The sequence below is a fragment of the Aphelocoma coerulescens genome, chromosome 1 (genome assembly GCF_041296385.1).
Source record: "Aphelocoma coerulescens isolate FSJ_1873_10779 chromosome 1, UR_Acoe_1.0, whole genome shotgun sequence".
Lineage (NCBI taxonomy): Eukaryota > Metazoa > Chordata > Aves > Passeriformes > Corvidae > Aphelocoma > Aphelocoma coerulescens.
In genome coordinates, this window is record NC_091013.1 from 68105524 (window position 1) to 68120659 (window position 15136).

General features: G+C 39.6%; 1 protein-coding gene across 1 annotated transcript; it reads right to left on the reverse strand.

Moving 5' to 3' along the window:
* Positions 1–485: 485 nt before the first annotated feature.
* UFM1 (ubiquitin fold modifier 1) lies at positions 486–9120 on the reverse strand. Its single transcript, XM_069011886.1, has 6 exons — positions 9045–9120; positions 8902–8958; positions 8111–8168; positions 5957–5996; positions 5542–5574; positions 486–1842 (listed from the first exon to the last, which is right to left on the reverse strand). Coding segments are annotated over exons 1-6 (258 nt in total). The 5' UTR covers positions 9047–9120; the 3' UTR covers positions 486–1774.
* Positions 9121–15136: the final 6016 nt, after the last annotated feature.

Genomic DNA, 15136 nt, shown 5'->3' on the forward strand with positions numbered 1-15136 from the left:
CATGTTACATAAACTACCTGCAATGCAGTATGTCAAATACTTTATGCTGTGTTATAACCTAAATAACAGTGTTAGAAATGTTAGCCACCACATGAAATCATTTTTATATAACCCTCAATTATATAAACATTGGAGCATCCTAGTTTCAAAATGCATTTAACCGTGATGGCCCTTCTAAAACATTGCACCTTTAGACAGGAAAAAAAAGATTCCTGTTTGTTATATTCCAGTATCAGGTGCTTTTTCAAGCATTCAGTCAAGAGATTTGCAGCTAAAAATTACCAGCAGTTAATTTCGCTCATCCTAATTATATTGTGGCATTAGAGTAACAAAAACTATGTACTTTGCCCTTTGGGGCAGTGTTCTGTAGAATTCTCCATACTAACAATCTTTTGGCTTAAAACGAATCTCAAAGCATGTTGAATAAAAGCTTAATGGGAAGCTTTTAATTATTGTCAAACTTTAAGAATATGAGAGGAACAATGTTTGCACTTTTTCATGTAATTGTTTATTAAAGAGAAATACAGAATTTTACAATTTATCTTAAATTTGGAAGCTGTTTATAGTCAAATATTGATTTCTGAAGTGTTTTTCTCTATTTCCTCAGCTTACACCCACTCAGAAGGGCATTTTATACTTCTGCATTACCTGACACATTATCTGAACATCTTTCTAAAGCACGATGATTGCACAGGACAGTTGTATTTGTGACAATACTCATTTAACCAAGCACTACAATACCCATTGTTCTTTCCATTCAACGCAGTAGAACAGAAAAAAATGCAATATGGTAAGATTTTGCCAAATACATTAAATTACAACATAGATAACCAGTTCAAGAAAAGCAGCAATTTCTCTACTTAAAATACACAACTGATAGTGGACACCTGGCAATTTATAATCTCAAGACAAATATTTCAGTGAATTCTATGATGTTTTCTATGTAACAGGCAGTAACAAACCCAAGACTTCTGGAAAGAACCAGTGTTAGTTTACTGAAAAAGGAATGACGTATTTGACCTGTACCTACACATTCCCAAATTACATTGCAATCCTTCTCAGCTGATGGCACTTCATGTGAGGAGACTTGGTCTCATAAATTCTTGTAAATTGAGCTTAATTTAACTTCACAGTATGTCTGAATGAAGTCTTAAAACACAGAAACCTCTTGTTTTCTCCTTTATCTCAAATACTTGCAGCAATTAAATCTTAGAATTACTTTGGAACATTTGGCAACTGTTTACTTATTTGAGTAATGAACTCCTGAAGTTTCCCTTCTACCTGAGGTTAATACTTGAGCCAGGTGAAAGCTGTTCCTCTAAACATGGGAATAACTTTATTAAAAAAAACACCGGGAAAACCCCCAACTTTTAGCAGACAGTAGGAATAATTTCTTTGTAGCAAAATCATAACCCAATTCCCCCTTCCACGAAGTAGGCTCAACAATATCCAGTATTTCAAATACCTCTTGATGGTGGCTGTGTTTACCCTTGTGGTGTCAGTAACACCTAAAGAGAAGTCTGTCCTTCTTGCAGCAACATAACGTGCAATTAGCCTGTTCTTCTACTAGTCAGGGAAGAATCAGTGTATGAGTTAATATATTTTAACAGGAAAATGATTATGTCTGTTTCAAAAAAAAAAAAAAATCAAATCCTGGGAAGTAATTTTTCCTTGATTTAAAAAAGTCCAATTAATTAGTTGCATTTTGGAGTTCCAAAATAAATAGACCTCTGCCACACAGCAACGTCACTTATTCCCCAGCTTTCAGAAGATGTTAGGAGCTCCCAACTCGATCTCTGGGAATGAGCCGTAGATCTGAACCATGCTTTAGAAACACATTTCCTAAACAAAGAAAGAAAACAGGATGTGTTACTAACCAAGAAAATACAATGTTACCTCAATAAACACGTTTAAAGGATAACAATGTTAAGTCAGCTTTAACAGCTTCATAGTAATTCCTCTTGACATAGCAGAAATAAATTTTTCATGTTTCCATGGAATTTCATTATGCCCCTCTTTTTCCAAGGAGCTCTTTATTTTAAATAAAAATGCTAGACCTTGCAAAGTGTAGCCTTTCAAACTTTGCAGTTTCACACTTGAATGCCTGATTTCACTTATAAGCCATAAAAATTTGAAGAAAAGAAAATGAAGTTTTAGTTTTCCATAATTATTTTGTTATCTTGAGGTCATTCATGCATTCATTCATTTTTAGCTTTCTCCTTGGTTCAGTACTTATCGACTTCTAACTTCAGAACCTCAATTATGCTTTCCTTTTAGGAAGGTTCTCCAAACAGGCAAGCATAAGTTAGTATCATTTTAGCATAAAAATCCCTTTCAACTTCTTATTTATTACTGTGTTTTCTTAATCATCATAATCTTTACATAATAAGAAGACATAATAAAAAATTAGAAGTTTTTAATACTTAGACGCCTTGAGTATTTTTTTAATGTATTCAGGATTGTCATTCAGGCTGCTATTTTCTTCTGTTAAATGTAACATTTGAAAATGAAACCACATCTCTAAGTGATGTATTATTTAAGTAATACATGGAATGTTTACTTTTTTACTTCATACTATTACTGCACAATATAGACTGTATGTGATTCCTTATTCAACCTTGCATTAACTCCTAAAACAGAGTAATTGTATTTCTCTCCTGAGCATCCCATTCCAGGGATGTAGAGTGCTCTCACAAATAAGATTAAGATACTTGACATCCATTTAAATTGTTTGCATATTAGAACAAAGCTGCCCTTTTTTTGAACTCCACTTCTCCAGCATGTGGATCAGGATCAAAACCATCGTACACAGTCAACATAATGACCCTTAGAAAATCAATTCAAAAAAACATGTTATCAGAAGACATTCTGATTTTACAGATCTGCCAAGACCATGTACTGAAGAGATCTATAAAACCCACTGAATGCAAACCTGTCTCACCAACAAACTGGAGAACTGCTTACTAACCTTACTATCCTAGATGGAAACGTCCTATTGTAATGGCCATCATAAAATTCATAATGTTTTGAAACAGGCTACAGCTGCATCTCATGGAGACAGTAACTCACCTCAGCTCAGTCTGTTTCCATCACTAATATCACACTGGTTTTATTAAAATTATGGCATACTATCCCCAGAACTATCAAGGATTTAAAATTGAAATCAATACAGGGATTAAGTGTTATGCCTAGCTCTTTCAGCTTTCATTTCCCCTGCTCCATGAAATCATGTAAGGAAAATGAAAGTCATACTTGAGTGCTTTTTTTTAGAAAGGAGAGGAAATCATGGAACAGTACAAAACCTCTGAAATCCCCAAGGATTACTAAGATTTTATTCCTGTATATCTTATTTTGGAAGTTTTTGAAGACTAAAGTAACTGTTCAATCTGCAGGAACTCTGATATATGAATAAAAATTTAAAAAGAAGGGAAAAAAGTAGATTTTATTTTGAGATACCAATTAATGAGGCTGAACAGAAGATTATACCTAAATTATAGATGTTTACTTGTAAACTGAGGCGGGATTTTGGTCTGAGCACTGGGTTTGGTGTGGGTTGTATTTTGCTTGTTTTGTTTGGATTTATTTTGGAGGTTTGTTTTGTTGTGGACTGGTTTGTTTTGGTTTTTTTCCCAGTTGAGAGCAACATCACACAGCATTGCCAGAACACCTATGTTAAAAAACATAATCCATGTACTTAATATTACATCTGGAGAATAAGGCATTGATGACAACATTTTGCATCTAGATGCTTTTGATTTACCTGTTTCTTGATTATGAGATGCTGTTTTATACTACTGAATAAGCCCTCAATATTTATAAGAGCTTAGGAGAGGTAAAGCAAATCAACTGGAGACATGAATTCAATATGCACAGCTGCAAGTATAATGAACTACTTTATGGATGGTTTTGCTCAGCAGTCAAGTAGTTCTAAATACATTTACTTTAAAGGATTAAGCTACGACTAATTTGAGCTACATAATAAAAAATGAAAGCATACTGCTGAGGAAGAGAAACAGCCTAAGTATACCTTAAGCAACTTTACCATTTTGCCTAAGTATTCTTCAGTGGTCATGTGAAAATGTGGCTTTATATGTAGATGATGATCTAGTAACTACACTAAATTATTAGATTTATTATCTGTTTTTAATACACTTGATCATGGGATCACGATGAGGACAGCAACAGCTGAGGAGTCTGCCTGAAGCACTACACCTGTGAAACCATAATCCAGGTGTCCGAAGGCAGGACAGAAGTCTCGAGTGGAGCAGAAAGCCAAATGCTTATTTGATCTTCATTTTCAAATGTTGTTAATGCAATCACAGACCTCAGAAACACATCTCTACACTTAAATGGTTTCTTTTAAAACTTCAAGAACTTCCCCAAACTAGTGTCAAGCAACTGCTCCTCTAAACATCAGATACTGTTCTGTGCTCCGCAAGGATTTACTTTATACTCTAGTTTACACAGCTAAGTGTGCTGATAATGCCTTGTTTTTGTGTTTTCTTTTTTCCTGTGGTACCTTCAATAATGACTGGCATTCAGAGGGCATAAATGAGAGAGATAGATGGATGCATAGATTTCATGCAAAAACCAGAATAGCAGCAAGTCTCTACCAAACATTCATCATGTTTGCAAGCAGGGGTAAAATTATTCAGTTTTCACTGGATGACTGGATTCCATAAGCACCAAAGCTGTTTTTAATTAGTACCTAGTAGGTGAGAAATGTTCATAAGTTTCTATCAGGATACTCTGTTCCACTCTCTTCTCCAATGGTTTAAGATTAGACTACTGTAATTATTTCCCAATTAGTTTAAAAGTATAGCTTTTCAAGAGCAAGTCCACACAATCTGCTTCCAGACAGCAGACCATTATTGGTACATATCTGTACTACGTTTCCATGTATTTCAGGAGGTGACAGGGAACAGCCTTACACTTTTCTGTGACAGAGATAAATTCATCTCTCATAGCTAGCCTCCACATTTGAATTCAGGGATTTCTGACATGGAATCCCTTGGTGAGAACAAGAGCCACCAGCAAGAACCAAAGAATGATTTGATTTGGAAGAGACCTCTATGACCACCTAGTTCCAACCCAACTCTTCTAAAAACACACCTTCCATAGCCCCTGGAGTTCCTGCTCCAAAACTCTTACTTTTTTTAACATACCTCAAGAGAATTGCTGCTAGAACAGCAAGTACTACTGAATTAGATATAGAGGGGGGAATATAGCTGTTACTTGTTACTGCAGTAGCATGTATTACAGTACTGCTTTCAAACTGCACACTAAATGCAAAGCTCTGAAGATCAGAAGTCCCTCACTTTTTCACAGAACTAAATAAACAAACATAGAACAAAAAGTTCAAACACTGTTCTTTGGATTTAACATTTTGCACCCTACAATGACTAGCTTTTAACTACTGGGTAATGCCCCTGCCATTTAAGAAGTCAAAACCCAAAATGTAATACAACCCCAAGTACTATACATTAGACTGAAAGAGAAATAATAAGTTTTAAATGCTGGGATTCATATACAGTAACTTACCTGCTGTCTGTGCAGGATTTATTCCTATACCATCTACAAAGAAGGAAAGAAAGAGAAAAAAGAAGATGAAACAGACATATTACAACTTATTACATTAAACTTGCAGCTCAAAAAACATACCAACAAGATACAACTATTACATCAGGTCATCATGCAGCTATTTCCTATAGCTAAAAACAGTCTTAGCATGGGAACTGACAAGAAACCTTCAGCTATATATTTGGACAAAACTGAATTAGTGGTTTAGTATCTTCACCCTATACATAAGAAATTTAAATAATGCTGCAATTTTATTAAATTCAATTTACAGTACATAGAGTTTGTGAAATACGAGACAGTATTGATTTTATCAATAACCTTCACTGCAACTTCAATACAAAAACTATTACAAAATAAATATAAATTATATTCTTACCGTTTGTTATAATGGCACTTGTTGCTGCAGGAACTTTGAACTAAATGAAATAAAAGTACAACAAAATAGCATAAGAGACATAGTTAAAGCAGAAAATATATGGGCAATATTAAATTATCATTTTAGCTTGTTCAGGTACAAAAGAAATGAGAAAAGAGTTCCTTCAGATTTATAGACATAGCTAACTATATTTAATGGAAATGGATGAGTATTTTACTAGTAATTCCACAAATGTAATGGAGATTTTTTTCTAACTATTGTGCAAGTGTACACCTGAGACATGTACCAGGTAGCTCGAAAAGATGAAGGAAAAAAACCCAGTAGATACCACACACTGTAAAATGATTTTTTTTCTAAGTAGGGCAAGTCTGGTTATGATTTGGCAAATTTTAAGTCTCTGAGAGATAGCTCAGTAGAAACTGGCTAAGGCTAGATAGCCAGAACTTAAATCCTTCTCTGCCCTAAGAGCTTTAATCACTGAGAAGATAATCCACTTCCCCTGGAGAACAAGTAACAACTTTGCCCAAATTTTGATCATTTCCACATATGTTTCATTCAGGTACCGTGAAACTGGTTCTTGAATCACAACACACTGCATAAGGTAATTTTAAGCTATGCAGTTCAAGGAACAAAAAAAAAATCATGTAACACAAAAATTATCTCTCATTCTTTTCAATGCCAGTTCACAAAGGGGCTTCATTCCTGGGGAAGAGTTTAACAATATCTTTTTGCTCTTTGTTTACAAAGCTCTTCATTCTGCCTGGTCTCAAAGAGATGCAAAAAGCTTCAGTGCTGATCCATAGTCTGAGGTCAAACAGTAAAACTCCCATAGATACTCAAAATACACCAATTAAATTAATGGTTTGCTAAATGTGAATATTTAAGTCACTAATGATTCTCTAAATCCATTTCTCAGATGACCCTATCACTAACTTACATTGTGGTTCCATGAGTAGGTGAAGTTAACAGGTTCAGTGGCAACCTCCACCAGAAGTGGCCCCTCCCTTTCAACATCTCCAACTACTCAGTCACACACTCATTTCTGATGCTTCATACTTGTTTCTTAGACTTTTCAGTCTAGGTCTCTATGCATGGGTTGTGTGGGCACAACCATATCAGTTCAGAATAAAAATAACTGGGGAAAACAAAACATAATAAAACCCCCCAAATCATCAAATATCTTTAACAGCATTCAATATTCTGCATAATGTTCTCTTCATGTAAATTTACAACAAAACCAATCCACAACCTCCCCCCACAAGCTCTGTTTCCTCTAAGAACTTCTGTCACATCTGTGGTGTAACAGTAACAACATAAGGAGACTCAAGACCAGGAGTCCATTATCCTTCCTAACTATTTTATTACAATGCTTGAACTAAAGGAATTTTCAATAACCCAGAATTTCCCAGGTTCTCCTGAAAAGACAGAGGGGAGAACTGCAAGAACAGATTCTCAGCTGAATTTTTGTCAGTTAGATGAAGAGAGCCATCATGCACTTGATCTTACTGTTTACACCTGGTGAATGTCTCTCAATCTTTGCATGCTTAACCTGAAACAACATGATACATCTCTTCAAATACATTATGTGAGCAATTTAGACACCTAATGGTACAGGATTCCATGTGAAAGACCAACACACAGAAGTCAAAGAACACAGTCAGTTTTTTGAATTTATCCCATATGGTTGATCTCAATACCTTCCACAATCATAAACCATGTGTCTTCCACAGTCAGAGATTACTGGAACTGAATGTGAAAAGAGTTTAAGAGTTTCCTGAATAATTCTAAAGAATTTTCTTGATATTCCACATAAGAAATTTTAATATTAAGTATCCAATAGCAATATCTTTAAATTCTCTCCACTTCTCCACTGTCACAAATTTTGACATCACTGATATAAAATAGTTCAATTACAAAGAAGAACAGAAAGCACCTCAATGCCAGCTGCTGATGCATAATTTGTGCAAGGATCACTAAGTTTAGGATTCTGCAAGTTCTGCCAGGCCCCCACTGAGGCCAGTAAAGCTTTTGACCATCTGTATCCAATAGCAGTTCCTTCTGTTGAATTAACCACTGCATTTTTACCATTAAAAAGGCTTTCACTTTCAAGAACATGCAAAATGTTAAAAATCAGCATCATCACTCTCTACTTACTTCTTCTGCAGCAAATTTGAGGACGGCTGTGAAAGGTGTGTTCTCAGGCACGCTTAACCTGAAATCACAACACAAGTAAATACGTGGCTGCCAAAACAAACCGAAAAGTAACTTTATCTGCTATTAAACTAGTAATTGAAACTTCACTTTTACCAATGGCAGTACTTTTGCCAAAGCTGTGCAACCAGTAATCAAGGGGAGAATAGGTCCCTGGTAGGTGTCAGATGCTTCAAGAGAAGCATTTTTAGCAGAAAATGAGAACACCTCTAAGTTACAGCAGATGTGGCAAATCTCAAGAGGTGTGGGATTAAGCTCTGTAGCAATGTCCTCTCCAGGAGAGGACCTGGCCTCAAGCTGTGGCAGGGGTGGTTCAGGCTGAACATCAGGAGGAATTTTTCAGTGAAAGGGTTGTCACACATTGGAACAGGCTGCACAGGGAAGCAGTGGAGTCACCATCCCTGGAGGTGTTCAAGAAAAGCCTGAACGTGGCTTTTAATGCCATGGTCTGGTTCACAAGCCCGTGATCGGTCCGAGGTTGCACTCATTGGTCTCGGAAGTCTTTTCCAACATGAATGATTTTGTAACTGTGGAAGACGCGCAGGGCAGTGGGGCAAAGTGGAAAAGCCTCAAGAGCAGGGCTAACTACAGACATCGCCTGTCATTCCGCACGGAGGGAGACAACCGCCGCTCCCGCTGGCGGAATGCCCGCCGGGATGGCCATTAGAAGCCATTCCCGATGCGCCCCGTTTTCACTTCCCCGCCGCCCCACGCAGCGCCGGCCCGGCACTCACACTTTGTAAGGCAACCGGGGGTCCGAGGTGAGCGTCACTTTAAAGGTGACCTTCGACCTGTGGAGAGAGCAGGGGGTTAGGGCTGGGTGAAGGAGCGAGGGGGGCTGCGGGACCCCCGCTCGGTCCCTCCCTCCCTCACTCACATGGTGCTGCCACGGCCGCCGCCGCTCCCACCGACACGTCAGCGCCGCCCGCCGCACAGGGGCCTCCGCCGGCCTTGAGCTGCCCGAGGCGCGCCTGACCACAAAGGGGAGATAACATGCCCCGCCGACCTGCTGTGAGGCAGGGAGCGGCTGTGTTCTCCCGCAGCACCTCAGTAGAGCTGGGAAAGGGAGAGACTGAGAGGTGGGCGAGACGCAGCGGAGAATAGCGGGGAGGGTTTCTAATGAGGCAGTTGTAATGGCTGTCCGCGGCTGAGGTAGGACCCCGGAGCAACCGCGACCCGGCGCTTCCGTAGGCGCTGGAGGGAGGCGCGGGCGGGACGGGGAGGGAGCGGGAGCGGGAGCGGGAGCGGGAGCGGGAGCGGGAGCGGGAGCGGGAACGGGAACGGGAACGGGAGCGGGAACGGGAACGGGAACGGGAGCGGGAACGGGAGCGGGAGCGGGGCGGCTGCGGTCACACAGGGAGCGTGTAGGAGTGGGGGGTTTGGTAACCGGAGGCCACGTCTGCAGTGCTGTATCCAGTTCTGGGCTCCTCTACAAGAAGCAAGGAGATCCTGCAGAGGGTCTAGCGCAGGACCACAAAGATGATGAGGGGTCTGGAGCATCTTACGAGAGAGAGAGGAGAGCTGGGCTTAGTCAGTCTGGAGAAGGAAGTGACTGAGAGGGGATCTCATTAATGCATATAAATACCGCAAAGGCTAGTGCCAAGAGAATGGTGCCAGGCTTTTCAGTGGTGCCCAGCGACAGGATGAGGAGCAATGGCCAGGAATTAGAACACAAGAAGTTCCATCTCGACATGAGGAACAATTTCTTTACGTTGAGGGTGGCAGAGCACTGGAACAGGCTGCCCATGGAGGTCGTGGAGTCTCCTATGGAGACATTGCAAACCCATCTGGACACGTTCCTGTGTAACCTGCTCTAGGTGGTCTTGCCTTGGCAGGGGTTTGGAGTAGGTGATCTCCAGCCGTCCTTTCCAACCCTGATCATTTTGTGTTACCCCAAGACATTTTGTCAATTTATTTTGCACTCAAACCAAAATGTTCTGCAGATGCTTGTTGAAGTTACGTGGGCAAAGGTGGATGCAAACACTTACTCCCTCTCCCTTAATATTTAAAACTGTTCACGTCTTCCTTGCAGTGAGAGAGCTAGAAGTGGAGTTTTGTTTGGATAGTGATGAATACTTTTGTAGCAGAAAACCAGCAGGTTTTGGTTTTGTTTGTCTGACTTGTGACAAATAATTTCTCTTTAATAGGGTGGCATGGAACTGAAAAATAATTTTTGTCTTTAATGCTCATTTATCTGCTAATACAGATGATGACCGACTTTCCAACTCTAGTATGTCATTATTATACATATACAAGATGTTTTGCCAGATTCCCCATGTATTTTCTCCCATCTGCTGTCTGCAGGAAGGACAGCTTTCACTGCAGATGTAGTGCTTGTCACACACTGCTTGCCAGACTGGTTGTGGGCAAAGCAATTTGCTGTGTTCACCTTAGCTGGGGTATCATTAGGGTTAAGGTAGAAGAGATGCTATACAAAAGGCAATTGATACATTGGAGTTGTTATTTTTTTTCCTAAGGACTGGCTTGCAGTGCAGGCATGAAATTCAGCTTTTCACCCTTGTGCTATTCTTATATGAACATAGACCAAACTGAAAAAAAATTTAAAAAATGAGAAGTTCACTATCAGCTTGTCCAATGGCATTCCTATTTCCCAGTATCTCCTGCATTTATGTTACCGTGTCTCTTTTCTCAGCTCTATTGAATTTGTGGGTCGTGCACATTTTGTAATCCATTAGTGATCTCATGGCTTTTTCATCTCTCTGCTTTTAAGAGATCACACCTGAAATTGAACTAATTAATAGTCATATTTTAGTATTAACCCTTGCATTCAGGTTAGATAAATGTCATCTCATATTTATTCTTGCTCTTTTCAAAATCAGTTGGGTTTCTATGTAGGACGTTGTGGTTTTGCTTTATGTAATTTTGTCATCTGCAGCTTACATTAATGCATTTCTGTCTCCTGTTTGAAGGTCATGAATGTGGTTGTGAAATAAAAGACTGATTCTTTCAGCACTTCGTTGCTGGCCTCTCAATATATGTACTTCCCCTCTGAGGAAATAAGCAGATCCAAAACTTCATGTTGTTGGAGCTGGACTGCATTTAGTACCCAGATTTACTTGGTTAAATCCAGTTTGAGCATATGTGTGCTGTAGTGCTGAGAGGAGTGTAAATCCAGGCCTGGCTAGTCCTGTGTTCTGGCCATGTGGTTTTGTCCTCAGTCAAGCAAAGGAACAAACACTTGTGAGCAGGTAGAGGATCTGTTCAGGAAACTGATTTGGCAAAAACCCCAAAATTTTCCTTTTAGATGGTTTAATGTGGTTATCTTCACAAACCACCAACAAAGAAGGACATGAGGAAGCACAGCTAATTGGCAGTGATACTGTACTGCACCCTAGGTCAGCTTAAGGTGCTATGGAGCTTTGTTCTGAGCAGGCATTAAGAATGTAATTGGTAATGCCAGGGTGTGGTGGGCTGACCCTGGCTGGATGCCAGCTGCTCGGGGAAGCTGCTCTGTTACTCCCCTCCTCATCCAGGCAGGGAATGAAAACAATGAAAGGTTCATTGTTGAGATAAGGGCAGGGAGAGTGCAGTCACCAATTACTGCCATGGGCAAAGCAGACTCGACTTGGGGAAATTATCAAACCAGAGTAGGGTAATGAGAAATAAAACGAAATCTTAAAAACATCCCCCCACCCCTCCCTTCTGGACTGAACTGCTCTTCAGAGTTGTCTACCTCTTCTCCCCTGTAAGGTCCCTTTCACAAACTGCTCCAGTGTGGTCCCTCCCAGGGGATCACAAGTCCTGCCAGCAAATCTACTGTGGCACCTGGAGCGCCTCCTCCCCCTCCTCCACTGACTTTGGTGTTTGCAGAGTGGTTTCTTTTGCATATTCTCAATCTTCTCTCTGCTGTTCTATAGGTTTTGGGGTTTTTTTCTCCTTCTTAATTTTGTTGTCCTAGAGATGCTGCCACCATTGCTGATAGGCTCAGCTTTTCCCAGCAGCAGGTTCATCTTTCAGCCATCTGGTGTTGGCTCTGTTGGACATGGGGAACCTTCTGGCAGCATCTCACAGACACCCCTGTAGCCCCTGCCACTACCAAAACCTTGCCATGCAAACTCAACACACAGGGTCAGGATCTTGTGATGTAGGTGCAGCAATCCAAGTGATTTCATAAAAGGAAGACCTCTCCAGTGCTGCAAATTCAGAGGTTTCCTATGCTGTTTCAACCTGTTTATAAAGCTGGCACGATTGATTTCTTTTCTTTATGAGAATATACAATGAATAGAGGAAGGGAAATGTGCATGATTTTTCTCTTTTAGTTGGGAGAGTTAATGGGACTTGTCTGCAAACAAGTCAGGGATGGTTTAGAGGACTGTATTTCGCTAATGGGTTTATATACAACATTCTCTTCAACTCCAGAAAAACTGTTTCATTTCCAAAAAAAGTCTGCCCTCCTTTCCCTGTGAGTGAAGCCAGGGAAAAAAAAATGGAATTCCTTATAAAATTTGTTTTTGCTACAGCTCTTAATTACCCAGACACAAATATGTTGTGTGATAGCAATGAGACCTAACTGACTTTTCTAGCTGTGTAGATGACAAAAGGAATGACAATTTCAGCAATTAATTAAAACAGTTGGGATCTCTGGCAATACTCAAATGCAGTTGTTCAGTGGAAAGCTTTTAGGTCAAGAAAGTGAAAAAAAAAAGGACAAACCAGAAAATAACAACATAGCCCCCTGGATGGTGTGGATGTTACTGAGATGAACTAGAATACCTCTGACAATGCTTTGGTCAAGATTTTCTAGTTGTTAATAGCATTGCAAGAGAGAAAATAACTTCAGTAAAATAGAAGCTGTTCATCCCACGTGCCTTTATTTCACCTGGCTGGTCCTAGTGTAATTGAGTTGAGAAGGAAAATAAACAGAACAATACCCTCACCATAGAGTAGAAAGTGCTGGAGAACTGTGTTTAAAGTAATATTATTTAGCCTGCTTTTATTCTTTCCTGCTTTGCTTCCTATTCTCCTTTGTCTCTGTCAGCTACAATATATTGCTGAACATTCAGTCAGAGCTGCCCCATGATACAGAACTGGGACTCACAATTGCCTGCTCATTCAACAGCAAGTCAACACGACCAGTTTAGAGTCTGGCCATAAAATTAAGCTTAATTGTTTGTATTTTTGAAAGATTTCTCCTTTGCTTCTGAAGCACACACTGTGACTTAAATCTTCTAACCTTGGTTGCATTTCTACGTTCATGAGTGCATGTGCCATTTGAAGAATGCCAATTATTTTGCTACCAAAGAAGTGCCTATGTGAAGGAAGAGCTTATTACATCAGTATCTATGCTAAGATCTCTATGGAAGTATAAAATCTGAAATTTTAAGAAATGCAGTAAAATGTCTTCCACCTGCAAAATGTGCTTTTATCTTGTCAATTTTGGACTGAATAATGAATGTTTGACTTCCAGGAATCTTTGGTGAAAAAGTATTGAATTAAGCCTTTTAGCAGGTACCCAGAAAGTTAAGTCTTGGCAGCAGCATACTTTTCTTCTATGCTCACAATGAATTAAATAATGAGCATTGCCAAGCAATGTGTTACAGGAGGGAGAGGCAGAAGAACCACAGTGTTTCTCCAACCAACCCCTTCCATACTGAGCACATGGATAACAGTCTGATCCTTTCAGCTCTTGATGAGGCTGTGATTTCACCAGGTGGATTGAGTAGTGCTAACTCCCTTGAAAAAGGAAAGGTCCTGTTTTTTACCCCCACTTTTGCCTCACAATCTGTTCCTGGCCTCCTGGCTACTTCTTGATCCATCTTTGTACTTGGGCGACCCAGCAGTGAGTCAATTCAAATCAGCAGAAGACATGGATGTTTCCTTGCTGGCTCAGAGCATTAAATCAGCTCAGGAAAAGGTCTGAGCTGACACAGCAGAGGAGGCAAGGAGATCTTCCCTGACAGTAAGGAATCACAGAATCCTAGAATTCTTTAGGTTGGAAAAGACCTTTAAGATCACTGAGTCAAGTGTTACCATGTTTGGACTTGATGGTCTTAAGGGTCTTGAGGATAAGGTTTCCTCTTGATTACCATTTCCTATAGTCAGGGTGCTGGAGTCCTCCTTTGGCTTGTACATCCCCTTAACTCTCCTTTGGCTCAGCGTGTTGGTGTCTCTTGGCACGCTGCTGATTTTCCCAAGCTCATCAGTGGTAACTGTGATTCATCCCAGTGCATGGAGGCACCTGCTTGGCTGCAGAATCCTTCTATGTCAGCAGGAGTCAGCTGCCTTTCTCAAGCAGAGTCTGGTAGGACCCTTCTGTAGGAATTTCAGCCTTCCAGAAAGGAAGCAATAGCACTGCATGATCTTTTAAGTAGTTTTTGTTGCAGTTCGTTACTCCCCGATGATTACAGATTCTGTTTTCTCCTTTTTTTTTTTAAACAGAATTAGTGGTGTAACACCACATACATTTAGCCTGTTTAAACTAGCTTGCTGTTAGATCCTAGTGAGAAAACTTTAACCTCCTTTAAACATGAGTTTCTACTTTCATGAGCCTGCAGCCTATGAGACTTTTGTTCCTTGTTGTGTCACTGCATTTCTCTGTAAAATATGGGCATATATAGGGTTTTTAAAAAGCGTTCTTAAGCCAAAGATAGAGGAAGATTATAACACTTTAGAAATGCCATGCAAAGTTAATCATCAGACAGTTTGACACATCTTCATGATCTTCCTTTAACAAAACAATAATTAAAACCTATTACAGCTCTCTTGTGTCACAAACATTTTGCTAAAACAATTCGTCAAAACGAGATGATCACATACAAATGTCATATTAGTCATATAGAAATCATAATTCTAGGTCTCTAGACTCCAGAAATTTTATTTTATGCATGTGTGTGGTTAACCACATATCAAACCAAGGATTAATCTTCTAAGTACCAGCACTGTTTTGTTTTCTTTTTTTCAATTGCTTTGTAAAAGTAATTATTGAGAAATCTTTATCTTAATCAAAAT

What these genes read in the sequence shown, in the direction of transcription:
- UFM1 (XM_069011886.1), bottom strand. An exon ending in CCCCGGTTGCCTTACAAAGT is followed by an intron (nt 8,169 to 8,901) that starts GTGAGTGCCGGG and finishes TTGTGATTTCAG; the next exon opens with GTTAAGCGTGCCTGAGAACA. An exon ending in AAGTGCCATTATAACAAACG is followed by an intron (nt 5,575 to 5,956) that starts GTAAGAATATAA and finishes CCTTCTTTGTAG; the next exon opens with ATGGTATAGGAATAAATCCT.